At 38.1% G+C, this 13,810-nt stretch overlaps 1 protein-coding gene across 1 annotated transcript; it reads left to right on the top strand.

Moving 5' to 3' along the window:
- The first annotated feature begins 2,332 nt into the window (after nucleotides 1-2,332).
- LOC140609566 (olfactory receptor 2H1-like) lies at nucleotides 2,333-3,752 on the top strand. Its single transcript, XM_072784773.1, has one exon. The coding sequence runs from the start codon at nucleotides 2,333-2,335 to the stop codon at nucleotides 3,356-3,358; it is 1,026 nt and encodes a 341-aa protein (XP_072640874.1). The 3' UTR covers nucleotides 3,359-3,752.
- Nucleotides 3,753-13,810: the final 10,058 nt, after the last annotated feature.

Raw genomic sequence — 13,810 nt, 5'->3', positions numbered from 1 at the left:
CCCTCCTTACTGCCCATCACCCCCATTACCTGATCCTCCAACCCCCTCCCCTCCAGCAACCCCCAGTGTGTTTCCTAGAGTTCAGACAGAACTGTAGGTTTGGTAAATCAAAGATTTCATCTCTGTGTTCACAGTATATTCCCTCAGTATCATTCAGTGTGTGGCACAGGATAGGTATTCAATAAATATCTGTGAAGCTGCTATTTAATAAAATCAGTCTCAAAAAAAAAAAAGGAAAAAAACTGGAATCTGCCTCCCATAGTGTTTTGATTTTTGCATTGGTTGCTCACTTTCGAATTTAAATTTTTACTATATGCAAACTCTGTTTCTTTCACCAAAGGGCAACTTTTTGCATCCTATGTCTTACATTCTTGACTTTTTCTTGAACTATTCTTCAGTTTTTCAAATATATAAAATTAATATTAAAGGAAATTTTTCCTAAATCGTACTCTGCAGGTTTGTATTCTTTAGATAATGGTAATGCACCATCTTTCTCTCCTGCCCATGAAACAAAATTTTAAAATAATCAAATTTCATAATTTTGTTACTTTGATTTACTTACATCTTTTAGTTATGATTTTTGGAAATTTATTATTCCCTATTGATTACTGAAGAAAACTAATAAGAGAAGTTTACAGGGTGGTAATTATATAGCATTTATACAGCAATTAGAGTGCTTTCTGTTCTCCTAGTTTATAATGTTAAATGTTTTTATCTCAAAGGGACAAGTACTGTTATAACATTATCCCCATTAATCTGGGCCCAAATTCTCTGAGATGAGAGTTACTATAACTGTTACTAAGATAAGAATAGTGTCAGAATTTTAAACTTGTTTACTTAAAGTAACTAGAGTTAATTTAGTTAAGGTTAAGCAACCAGGTATTTCCAACCTAACATTGCTTCATTTAAAAACTAGTGTGTTTCCAAAAGTAATAAAAACTAATAACAAAATTAAAAATTAAAATAAATAAAAACCGGTACGTTACCTATCCCAAGGTGGCTTTTTTTTCCAAAGTGGCTCTTCAGACATTCAGAGGATGATTTATGTTCAAAGTTTCACTGGTTAGTGTCTGTATTTAGAGCACAAGGTCTTTGTTCCTAGGATAATCTCCATTTCTCGTGTTCTTACTAACGTCACCAAATAATGCAAATTAAACCCAAGCAATACTGGGGACTACTTTGTATGCAACATTTTATTCCAAATATTCTGAAGAGATACTGTATATGTGGCTAAAAAGAAAATCTGGGAAGAACATGAATATGATCTATGGTAATCACATAAGGGTATATATTGGGATTGATGTGAGTATATCCCAGAGAGAAATCCTCTGGGTAGTATTGATGCAAGGCCTTTTATCATAGCATGTGGACAGGACTTGTGAGCAGAAAGAATTGCATTTGTGATTGTGAGAAGAGAATGCTTATATACCTTTAAGTTTGTGGATGGAGCAGGGGTAGAGATAAGGTAAGTTTCTAAGGAATTTCTATATGGTGAAAATATTCTACAGGACCTTGGAGGTCTGACAATTAATAAGGTTGCTTTTAGTCTTTAATGAAATATCAACATTGAGGCAGCCAAGAGTCCCTTGAAGAATGTCATAGTGTGCATGCCTCAGGTATTTATCAGCAAGCTGTAAGTCGTAAGGAGATTTAATTTTAACTACATTTTGTTGTGCCCGAGATTGTGAATCCGAGAAACCACCGAGGAGCCCACACCAATGCAAACACATGAGGGTTTATTTTTATTTACAAGCTCGAGCTTGGGTCCAAGTGTACCCACACAGCAGAGCAGAGACGTGGACCCCCAGGTGGGTTTCAGCTTAGTTTTAAGGGCTGTTCTCAGGGACCTCCAGAAGGGCTGGAGCAATTCTTCAAGTTCTGTTTACATTTTGATATAGGGCCTTCAAGGGCATTGAGCTCTGTTCTTATTTTAATAGGGGCTTCCTGCCACTGGCTTGGACTCTGTTTTCATTCTAATAGGGACTTCCTGCCCTTGGCTTGGGCTCTGTTTTTATTCTAATATGGGGCTTTCTAGGACGTTAAACTGTAAGCTGTTTTCTTCCTGTAACTGAAGTAAGGTAAAGTTCAGCTCTTATTCACAGGGGCCTGGGATGGCTGCACTTGTGATAACGCTGAATTTAAAGTGGAATGGCCTTAATTTTCTCTGCCTCCACGCATTTCTCTTGCCTTTGTTCTCCTCATCAGTATCTTACAAATATCCCTTTTGTATAAAAGCCACAACATTATGGAAGAGAGATTGTATAATATTGCTGATTATATATGGGAAAGCACATATATGTTCTATGACCCAAAACCCCCTGGAAAACTAATAATGCTTGTAGTACAGCTTTCTTTAAAAATTCATTCACAAAATCTTACTTACAATTATGTCCCCACCCTAATGCCAAAAGCACTAGGAATTACAAACAACAGTTTCCAAGTTGGCTTTATACTTCTGGGCTTCTCTGAATGGCCCCATCTAGAAATGATTCTCTTCTGGATTGTGATCATCTTGTACACCATGATCATCCTCTCCAACTCAACCATTATCTTGCTCTCTTATGTGGACCCTCATCTCTACACCCCCATGTACTTCTTTCTTAGCAATCTTTCTTTCTTGGATCTCTGCTTCACTACAACTGCTGTGCCCCAGATGTTGTACAATTTGTGGGGGCCAGACAAGAGCATCACCTACACAGGCTGTGTCATCCAACTCTCTGTGTTGCTCTGTCTTGGTGCCACAGAAGGTGTCATGTTGGTGGTGATGGCATTTGACCGCTATGTAGCTATTTGTCAGCCCCTGCACTATACAATCATCATGCATCATCAGTTCTGTTGGAAGCTGGTGCTCATAGCCTGGATGTCTGGATTGATGGAATCTGTGACCCAATCCCCCATCACATTCCAACTTCCTTTATACACCCACCACCATTTGGATGATTTTATTTGTGAAGTTCCTGCTTTCATACGCCTGGCATGTGGAAATACCTCTGCCATTGAATGGCAAATGACCATCTCTGCTGACCTTTTCACCATTGTGCCAATGGGGTTAATCCTGACTTCTTATGGCTACATAGCTCAAGCCTTAGGTAAAATCCAATCCAAGGATGGAAGGCAGAAGGCCATTGCCACCTGTTCTTCTCATCTCACTGTGGTCCTCATGTTTTATGGGACAGTGGCCATGGTTTATACAGACCCTAAGAATGACTTTGCTTCAAATTATGGCAAGTTATTCACTTTCTTCTACACTTTAGTCACACCATTGTTGAACCCTCTCATCTATACCCTAAGGAACAAAGAAGTGAAGGATGCTCTGCAAAGACTCCTGAAGAAGTGGATGTGTAAATGGAAAAAGTAGAAATTGATCTTTTGAACAAAAAAAAAGTTGAAAATCATGATGTTCACATGCTCTCCATTAGAGATGCTTTGAATCATTATTTTACAAAAGAGTAATTTTAATATGAAGGCAGTAATTTGTGACTTATCCTTTATTCCTATGATTTTATGTATCATTTTGTTTTAAAAAAAAATCTGTACAGAAACAATGCCAGCTTTTTACATATAATAAGTAACTCAGAATATCTTTGCCTAGAAAGAGACACTATTCTCAGAGTTAACATTTAAAGCAACATAAGCACCATGAACTAGACAGCTTTAGAAATATAATAAATCATCTGTTATATGTTTTTAGGAGTATAAAGGACTGTTTACTATGGATTGATTTATGTAGACTTGAATGGAATAAAATTTCCCTGGAGCTTCCCTTGGTTTCTAATACACATGCAATGTTTCCTTTTTAAATTTAACTCTTAATAACAACTGGAGTATAAGAAAAGTTATGCTAGTTTCAGATATTGTGCTATTTTCTCCTTTTTTTTGGAATTTACACAAGATGAAGCCATGATGGTGAAGTGCCATGGAGACACATGTATTCAGAGGAGATCTCTTATTCCATGAGACACATATATCATTGAATGTCATCCATACTTAATTTAATCTCCACTTGATTACAAATAAGGTAACCATTCAAAAGTATTTATGTATCTGCAAAATTAATAATATTTAATATTTTTAAATTAATAACATTTGAAAATTATACAAATAAGTATAAAAACTGTCTCATGGTTTCTCTGTTATCTTCTTTGTTATGAAATTATACAAAAATAATTTTGCCTATGTCTAATTAATATTTTTCCAGTGAAACTGAGATGTTAAAAAGTAGTCCTGGAAGTTTCCATTAACATTTGCTGAAATATTCTAAAATACCATAGAGTTTGTAATATATATCTATTCTCTGATTTATCATAGGATCTTCGGGGTTGTTATCAAATATCATTATCATGAATTAATTAAGCTAGAGGTCTGTGTGTGACATTGATGGAAAAACCTATAGAAAACAGCTTAGAGCTAGAAGCTAAAATTAATATTTACAAGAGACCCTTATAAAGGGTTATATTAACATATTAACAATGTGTATGAGGATACCAAGGTAAAAACAACAGATTGTCAATGCCTTAAAAACATAGGTTTATTTCTTAAACATTTAAAGTCCAAATTGGGTGACCATGACCTTCTGGGGCAGTGTCTTTTATTTGTTATCTGACATTCCAAGTTGATTTGTCCTTAGGATGTCTCCATTTTTACATGTTCCCAAGACAGAAGACATGACTGGAGGGTCAAGTTCTGATTACTAAATACTTCCTCTCAGAGGTTCTTTGTATCACTCCCTCTCATATTTCCTGGGCTGTAACAAGGCATATGGTCATAACTAACTTGACTTGAGAGTTTTTTATATTTCCCATACTCTAAATGTAGAACAGAAGCAGATGTTAAGAAATAGTGTGATACCTATCACATGGACAAAAGATGTAAGAGGTCTCTCTTTTAAGCTGAAGATGTTTTCTAAAGATGACAAAAAGGGTTATGTTTATTAATAAAGTTGTAGGTTAATCAAGAGTTTCTTCTTCAAAGTAGTTGTATGGATTGAGTGTTTTTGTAAAATCCTAAAAAAAACTTCAGAGAAGAAAGAATCCCAGAATAACTGCTTGTTGCAGTTTCTGGTGACCAATGCAATAGTATTATCTGTTATCTATATAAATTGATGCTTTTGAACTGAATTCTATCACTGCTTTCATACTGAGTCAATATTAATAAGCACAAGGAAAGATGAAGGGTTAGAATTGCCCAACAGATGGAGTATTGATTATTATTATTACTATTTTAGATGTAAGCTCAGTTTACAAAGTGCCCAAAAAGAATTCTTCAAATTGACACTGACATTTCCTTACTGAAAGATTCAAAAGAGTGATTAAGAAACATTCTGAAAAATGAGTAAATATATACATACATACATACATAAAAGCTTGGCCTTATGTAGGCTGGGAGAATAATGTGAATGAAAGATTCTACCAAACAAAAACAGAAAATACATATTTTTTTTCAAGCACCCATTCATTAATAGGCCATATGCTCCACCATAAAATAAGGATGATCATTTTTTAAAAACTGAAATTATATACATTTTTTATAATTTAATGGTACCTATGTGGAAATCAAAGATACAATTTTTAACATTTTTAGAAAAAATCTCTAAACATGTGGAAATTAAACATATACTTAAATAAATAATACATAGACCTAAGAGGGAGTCTTAAAAATATACTGAGAAAATAAAACTATCAATCCTGAATTGCAAACCCAGGTAAATTACCATTCAAAAGCAAGGACAAATTAATTTATTAAAATAATTTTCAGATATTTTTTAGACCTGGATGTTTACCACTTCCTGAGGGAACTACTACGTTAAACGCATAAATACACAGACCAAGAGGCTGAGAGAAAACAGAATAGTAATAAAGTTTTAAAAGGTAGAAAGCAAAGCAAAGAGATACCTAATATTAGGCTTAATAGATCTAAAAAGGAATAAAACTAAGTTAACACTGGGGAAACCTCAAAAATCAAGTTAAATTATGCTAGAATAACTCTTCTAATAGTGCAGACTGTACAGCCTTTAACCATCCAAAGAGCCTAATTAACAGAAATCTCACAGAGGAAGACATAGACACGGCCAACACGCACATGAGAAAATGCTCTGCATCACTTGCCATCAGGGAAATACAAATCAAAACCACAATGAGATACCACCTCACACCAGTGAGAATGGGGAAAATTAACAAGGCAGGAAACCACAAATGTTGGAGAGGATGCAGAGAAAAGGGAACCCTCTTGCACTGTTGGTGGGAATGTGAACTGCTGCAGCCACTCTGGAAAACTGTGTGGAGGTTCCTCAAAGAGTTAAAAATAGACCTGCCCTACAACCCAGCAACTGCACTGCTGGGGATTTACCCCAAAGATACAGATGCAATGAAATGCCGGGACACCTGCACCCCGATGTTTCTAGCAGCAATGTCCACAATAGCCAAACTCTGGAAGGAGCCTCGGTGTCCATCGAAAGATAAATGGATGAAGATGTAGTTTATGTATACAATGGAATATTCCTCAGCCATTAGAAATGACAAATACCCACCATTTGCTTCAACGTGGATGGAACTGGAGGGTATTATGCTGAGTGAAATAAGTCACTCGGAGAAGGACAAACATTATATGGTCTCATTCATTTGGGGAATATAAATAATATTGAAAGGGAATAGAAGGGAAGGGAGAAGAAATGTGTGGGAAATATCAGAAAGGGAGACAGAACATAAAGACTCCTAACTCTGGGAAATGAACTAGGGGTGGTGGAAGGGGAGGAGGGCGGGGGTGGGGGTGACTGGGTGGCGGGCACTGAGGGGGGCACTTGACGGGATGAGCACTGTTATTCTGTATGTTGGCAAATTGAACACCAATAAAAAATAAATTTATTATTAAAAAAACAAAGCCTAATTAATTTAAATACGTAGCTATTGAACATCTATTATAAGTGGCAAAGTATAGACATTGGAAAACCATAAATAAATACATGGTTCCCTCACAATAGGAATACTGAGTCTGTAGAAATAGGGATAGGAAGGATTATTTATGTAATTAATTGTATTTACATTCTATCTGCTAGGCATCCTGATAAGAACACCAAATGGATAATCTAATAATCATGCTTAGTGAAATTCATAAATTGAACCTCAGTTGGGTTTCCTAAAGTTGTTGTACAAACCTAAAACCTCTGTTTAGTTCATTGACCCTCCTGGTCTCTGAGATGTTTTTTTTCCTCTGAACTATCTGCTATTAACTTATAGACACTTTCCTTGATTATAATTCCATTGAAAAAATAAAAGTAATCAGAGGAAAGCTTACTTGTATCACACATGCTGTGCCTTATTTCTTACTGTGTAGAGCAAACTGGATATGCCCTTACAAAATATTAACCTCTCCACTTCACACTGGTTTCTTTGCTCTCCACCACTCTCAAAGATATGCTTCTGGAAGGTTTTCCATTTTTCATCCATGATAATTCTTCTCTCTTTTTTTTTTTTTTTTTTTTTTTCCGGAGAACCTATTTTTATGCCCGGTTGAGACCCTGAGTTTCTTCTCTCCATGTAGAAGGGTACAGCAGTGTCAGGGCACAATGAGGTCAGTATCTGCTCCTCACCAAACCACCCCCACCAGCTGCTGGGCCACCGCTCTAATGCCAACTGATGAGGAGCTGAGCCAGCCAGCTTTCCTCAGGATGGACAATGGCTTCATGAGAAACACAAAAATATTCGCAGTAAAATAAGGAGTCTCTATCTTAACCAGAAAGGGGGTGCGAATGGTGGCATCTCAGGCACTGAGGCAGGCGAGGGGAGATGGGGTTTGAGGATTAAGGGTCTCCCGCGGTGCGGGGGGGGGGCTGTCCTCCCCTCTCTGTATTGACAGTATCTGATCCCCATCAGGCTGCTTCCCACCTACTCTCCTCTCGAAGTGCAGGTACCTCTGAAACCCCCTCAGAGAGCCCAGAAGGTGGCCACATGTCTGACACACAGGCCCCAGATCCTGCTCGCCCTTGGCTTGGTTAACATTTTGATTGTTAAAACTTTTCTACTTTCTGCCCTAAAGTTTTCAGTATGTAATATAAATTTATTATATATACTTTATACATATTTGTAATTAATCTAAACCCACATTCAAATGACATTATACTGTTTCATGGGTAGTGCAGATACCTTAGAACATAGTTTTCCCAACTCCTCTCACCTCCTCTCTTATTACATCACTGTCATTCACTTCACTGTCCCTAAGCTATAGTCAACTATCTTCTTGCTACCATTATTTTAAACAAAGTGTTTAAAATCAAGGTTTGTATTTTATCATTGTTTATCTGTTCTTTATTCTTTTATTTATATAATTCCAAATCTCTGAGCTCTGTGATTTGTTGTTCTCTATGAAGAGCATCATTTGACATTTCTCAAAGGCAGCTTTTTTGGCAATAAATTTTCTCCATTTGTATCTGAGAAAGCTATTATCTCTCTTTCACTCTGGAAGTTACTTTTACTGCATACAGAAGTATAGGGAGTTTTTATCTTCCAATACTGAAATATTTATTTCACTCTATTTTCTTCTTGCTTAAATGGTACCTGTAGAGAACTCCAATGCATTTTTTTTATCCTTGCCCCTTTATTTGTAAGGATTCTGCCACACATAAGGTTATTATTTGTATTTGATATTCTGAAGTTTTAAGGTAATATACATTAGTATAGATTTTTTTTGTCTTTATATTGCTCAGAGTTCTCAGGGTTTTCAGATTTTTATGGATTGGTTGTTAGTAATTCATTTTGGGGGAAAAAATCAGCCATTATTATCCCAAATATTGTTTCTGTTTCTCTCATTCTCTTTTTGGTATTTTCATGATGTGCATGTTGCATATTTTGTCTTTGCTCTACAGTTCTTGAAAATTTCCTTCTGTCTTTCTTCTTTTACCTTTCAATTTCAGTTTTTGAAGTTTCCACTGACAAATACTCAACCTGAAAAATTCTTTCCTTAGCTATGCCCAATCTACTGATGAGCATAAATTATGCAACCTTCATTTCTGTTATACTGTTTCAATTTCTAGCTTTGCCTTTTGATTCTTTACTGGAATTTGCATCTATGCTTACATGATCTATCAATCTTGAATGTTTTCCACTTGTTTACCATTAGAAATTATAACATATGTTTATAGTATTATAAAATTCATAGTCCTATATTTCCCAAAATGCTACCTAAGTCTCGTTGTGATACTTATTCTTTCCTTTCAGGCTGTTTTTAAAATGCCTTATAATTTGTGTTCAAAGTCATTGTATCTCTTTTTTTAATAATGATAACATGCCAAATATAAACAAATTGGACACTATTAACATGATAAGGATAAACTATTACAAAAGTGAAAGGTCCAAGGACACCTGAGTGGCTCAGTCAGTTAAGTATTCAATCTTGATTCAGGCTCAGGTCAGGATCTCAGAATTGTGAGACTGAGCTGTCAGGTTCTACAATGGGCATGGAGCCTGCTTAAAATTCCCTCTCTCCTTCTTCCCTACCCCCTAGTCCCTTTCTTTCTCTCTTTCCATATCTAAATAAATAAATAACAAGGTTTACAGCTTGAATTGAACTCAATTTGATGTGTACAAGGGTTATTTAGTATTTTAAAGAGAATATGAGAAATAATGGTGAGAGTGAACAGAGACTCACTAGAGTCTTGGTAGCAAAAAATGTCACATACATAAAAAAATAAAAGACAATAAAAGATAAGATATTAGTACATATGAAACACATGGAAGTATATGAAAAACATACAGTTAATATCATTTTCAATGGGAAAAAACTGAGAGCTTTTTCTCATGGTCAGGAAGAAGACAGGGATGCCCACGCTCACCACTGTTATTTAACATGGTACTGGATGTTCTAGACACAGCAATCAGATAGCAAAAAGAAACAAAAAGCATCCAAACTGGTAAGGAAGAAGTCAAACTCTCCCTATTTGCAAATGACATGATACTTCTATAAAAAACCTGAACGTCTCCACCAAAAATTTACTAGGAATGATATATGAATTCAGTAAAGTTGCAGGATACAAAATCAACTTACAGATACCTTTTACATTTACATACACCAATAACGAATCAGTGAAAGACAAACTAATGATTAGTCACATTTAAAATTGCCCTCAAAATAATAATATAACATGGAATAAACCTAACCAAATAAGTAAAGGCCTGTACCCTGAAAACCATAAAACATTGATGAAAGAGATTGAGGATGACACAAAGGAGTGGAAAGGCATTCCAGGCTCATGAAGTGAAAGAACAAACATTGTCAAATTGTCTAGACTGCCCAAAGCAATGTACACACTGCATACAATCACTATCAGAATGCCACTGGCGTTCTTCACCGAGCTAGAACAAGATGCAGAAGAGGAGAACACAAGTAGTATCTTCTTTGACATCAACCATATAAACTTCTTTTTAGACACATATCCTGAGGCAAGGGAAACAAAAGCATAATAGGCTATTGGGACTTAAAAAAAAAAAAAAAGCTTTTGCACAGCAAAGTAAGCAATCATCAAAACTGAAAGGTAGCACATGGAATGGAAGAGGTTATTTGCAATGATGTATCTGAAAAACAGATAGTATTCAAGTATATAAAGAATTTATATAACTCATCACCCATAATACAAGTATTCCAATTAAAAAATGGACAGAAGGCAAGAAGACTGAAGAGTAGGGTCCCCAAGCCACCTGTCCCCACCAAATTACCTAGATAACCTTCAAATCATCCTGAAAATCTACGAATTCGGCCTGAGATTTAAAGAGAGACCAGCTGGAATGCTACAGTGAGAAGAGCTCGCGCTTCTATCAAGGTAGGAAGACGGGGAAAAAGAAAGAAAGACACAAAAGGCCTCCAAGGGGGAGGGGCCCCGCGAGGAGCCGGGCTGAGGCCGGGGCGAGTGTCCCCAGGACAGGAGAGCCCCGTCCCGGAGGAGCAGGAGCTGCACCAACCTTCCCAGGCGGAAAGGGGCTCGCAGGGAGTTGGAGCAGGACCCAGGAGGGCGGGGATGCCCTCGGGCTCCCGGGGACACTGACAGACACCTGCGCCCCGGGAGAGTGCGCCGAGCTCCCTAAGGGCTGCAGCGCGCACGGCGGGACCCGGAGCAGCTCGGGGGGGCTCGGGCAGAGGAAGAGGCTCCGCGGAGGGGGCTGCGGGGCGGGAGCAGCTGCGGGGGGCGGCTCGGAGGCGGCTCCGCGGAGGGGGTTGCGGGGCGGGAGCAGAATCCAACAGCACAGGCCCTGGAGCACAGGGCGCCAGACACAGCCCAGGATCCGGCCTCCCCCGGGACAGGCAGAGACCGGGAGGGCCCAGGCCCCAAGGACGCTCCTGCCCCGAGCTGAGCAGATCAGCAGCCCCGCCGGGAGCCTCCAGGCCCTGTAGACAGAGAGCTCCGGAGTTACTGTGGGGGCTGACTCCAGGGCTCCAGAGCTGGCCCCGCCACTGTGGTTGTTCCTCCTGGGGCCTCACGGGGTAAACAACCCCACTGAGCCCTGCACCAGGCGGGGGCAGAGCAGCTCCCCCAAGTGCTCACACCTGAAAATCAACACTACAGGCCCCTCCCCCAGAAGACCAGCTAGAAGGACAAGTTCCAGGGGAAGTCAAGGGACTTTCAGTATACAGAATCAGAAGATACTACCCTTTGTTGTTGTTTTTTTTTTTCTTATGATTTCAATTGGCTACCCCGCCCCTTTTTTTCTTTTTCTGTTCTCTTTTTTTTTCTTCTTTCTTTTTTCTTTTTCTTTTCTTCTTTCTCTTCTCACCTTTTTCTCCCTTTCCCAATACTCCTTGTTTTTGGCCACTATGCACTGAGCAAAATGACTAGAAGGAAAACCTCACCTCAAAAGAAAGAATCAAAAAAAGTCCTCTCTCCCACAGAGTTACAATTCAATTGTAACTCTGGATTACAATTCAATGTCAGAAAGCCAATTCAGAAGCACTATTACAAAGCTACTGGTGGCTCTAGAAAAAAGGATAAAGGACTCAACAGACTTCATGACTGCAGAATTTAGATCTAATCAGGCCAAAATTAAATATCAATTTCATAATATGCAATCCAAACTAGAGGTACTAATGATGAGGGTTAACGAGGTGGAAGAACGGGTGAGTGACATAGAATACAAGTTGATGGCAAAGAGGGAAACTGAGGAAAAAAAAGACAAACAATTAAAAGATCATGAGGGTAGATTAAAGGAAATAAGTGACAGCCTGAGGAAGAAAAATCTACTTTTAATTGGGGTTCCTGAGGGTGCCGAAAGGGTCAGATGTCCAGAATATGTATTTGAACAAATCATAGCTGAAAACTTTCCTAATCTGGGAAGGGAAACAGGCCTTTAGATCCAGGAAATAGAAAGATTCCCCCCTAAAATAAAAAATAGTGAATAGGGAAGCTTGCAAATTCCAAAGATAAAGAGAAGATCCTTAAAGCAGCAAGAGACCAAAGATCCCTGACTTATATGGGGAGAAATATCAGATTAACACCAGACCTCTCCACAGAGACCTGGCAGGCCAGAAAGGTCTGGCAGGATATATTCAGGGTCCTAAATGAGAAAAACATGCAGCCAAGAATACTTTATCCAGCAAGGCTATCATTCAGAATAGAAAGAGAGATAAAGAGCTTCCATGACAGGCAGGAACTGTAAGAATATGTGACCACCAAACTAGCTCTGCAAGAAATTTTAAGGGGGACTCTTAAAATTACTCTTTAAGAAGTCCAATGGAACAATCCACAAAAACAGGGACTGAATAGGTATCATGATGCCACTAAACTCATATCTTTCAATAGTTACTCTGAGCGTGAATGGCCTTAAAGACCCCATCAAAAGGTGCAGGGTTTCAGACTGGATAAAAAAAGCAGGACCCATCTATTTGCTGTCTACAAGAAACGCATTTTAGACAGAAGGACACCTACAGCCTGAAAATAAAAGGTTGGAGAACCATGTATCATTCAAATGGTCCTCAAAAGAAAGCAGGGGTAGCCATCCTTGTATCAGATAAACTAAAATTTATCCCGAAGACTATAGTGAGAGATGAAGAGGGACACTATATCATACCTAAAGGATCTATCCAACAAGAGTACTTAACAATCCTCAATATATATGCCCCGAATGTGGCAGCTGCAAATATATCAATCAATTAATAACCAAAGTTAATACATTCTTAGATAATAGTACACTTATACTTGATGACTTCAATCTAGCGCTTTCTGCACTCAATAGGTCTTCTAAGAGCTTTAAATGATACACTGGACCAGATGGATTTCACAGATATTTACAGAACTTTACATCCAAATGAAACTGAATACACATTCTTCTCAAGTGCACATGGAACTTTCTCCAGAATAGAACACATACTGAGTCACAAATCGGGTCTGAACCGATACCAAAAGATTGGGATCGTCCCCTGCATATTCTCAGACCATAATGCCTTGATATTAGAACTAAATCACTACAAGAAATTTGGAAGGACCTCAAACACGTGGAGGTTAAGGACCATCCTGCTAAAAGATGAAAGGGCGAACCAGGGAATTAAGGAAGAATTAAAAAGATTCATGGAAACTAATGATAATGAAGATACAACCATTCAAATCTTTGGGATGCAGCAAAAGCAGTCCTGAGGGGGAAATACATCGCAATACAAGCATCCATTCAAAAACTGGAAAGAACTCAAATACAAAAGCTAACCTTACACCTAAAGGAGCTAGAGAAAAAACAGCAAATAGATCCTACACCCAGCAGAAGAAGAGAGTTAATAAAGATTCGAGCAGAACTCAACAAAATCGAGACCAGAAGAACTGTGGAACAGATCAACAAAACCA

Source organism: Canis lupus, chromosome 18, assembly GCF_048164855.1.
Source record: "Canis lupus baileyi chromosome 18, mCanLup2.hap1, whole genome shotgun sequence".
Taxonomy (NCBI): domain Eukaryota; kingdom Metazoa; phylum Chordata; class Mammalia; order Carnivora; family Canidae; genus Canis; species Canis lupus.
This window is presented reverse-complemented; position numbering and strand designations above follow the sequence as displayed.

Bases quoted from the DNA above. Each gene is read 5' to 3' on its own strand.
- LOC140609566 (XM_072784773.1), top strand. From the start codon at position 2,333: ATGCTTGTAGTACAGCTTTCTTTAAAAATTCATTCACAAAATCTTACT.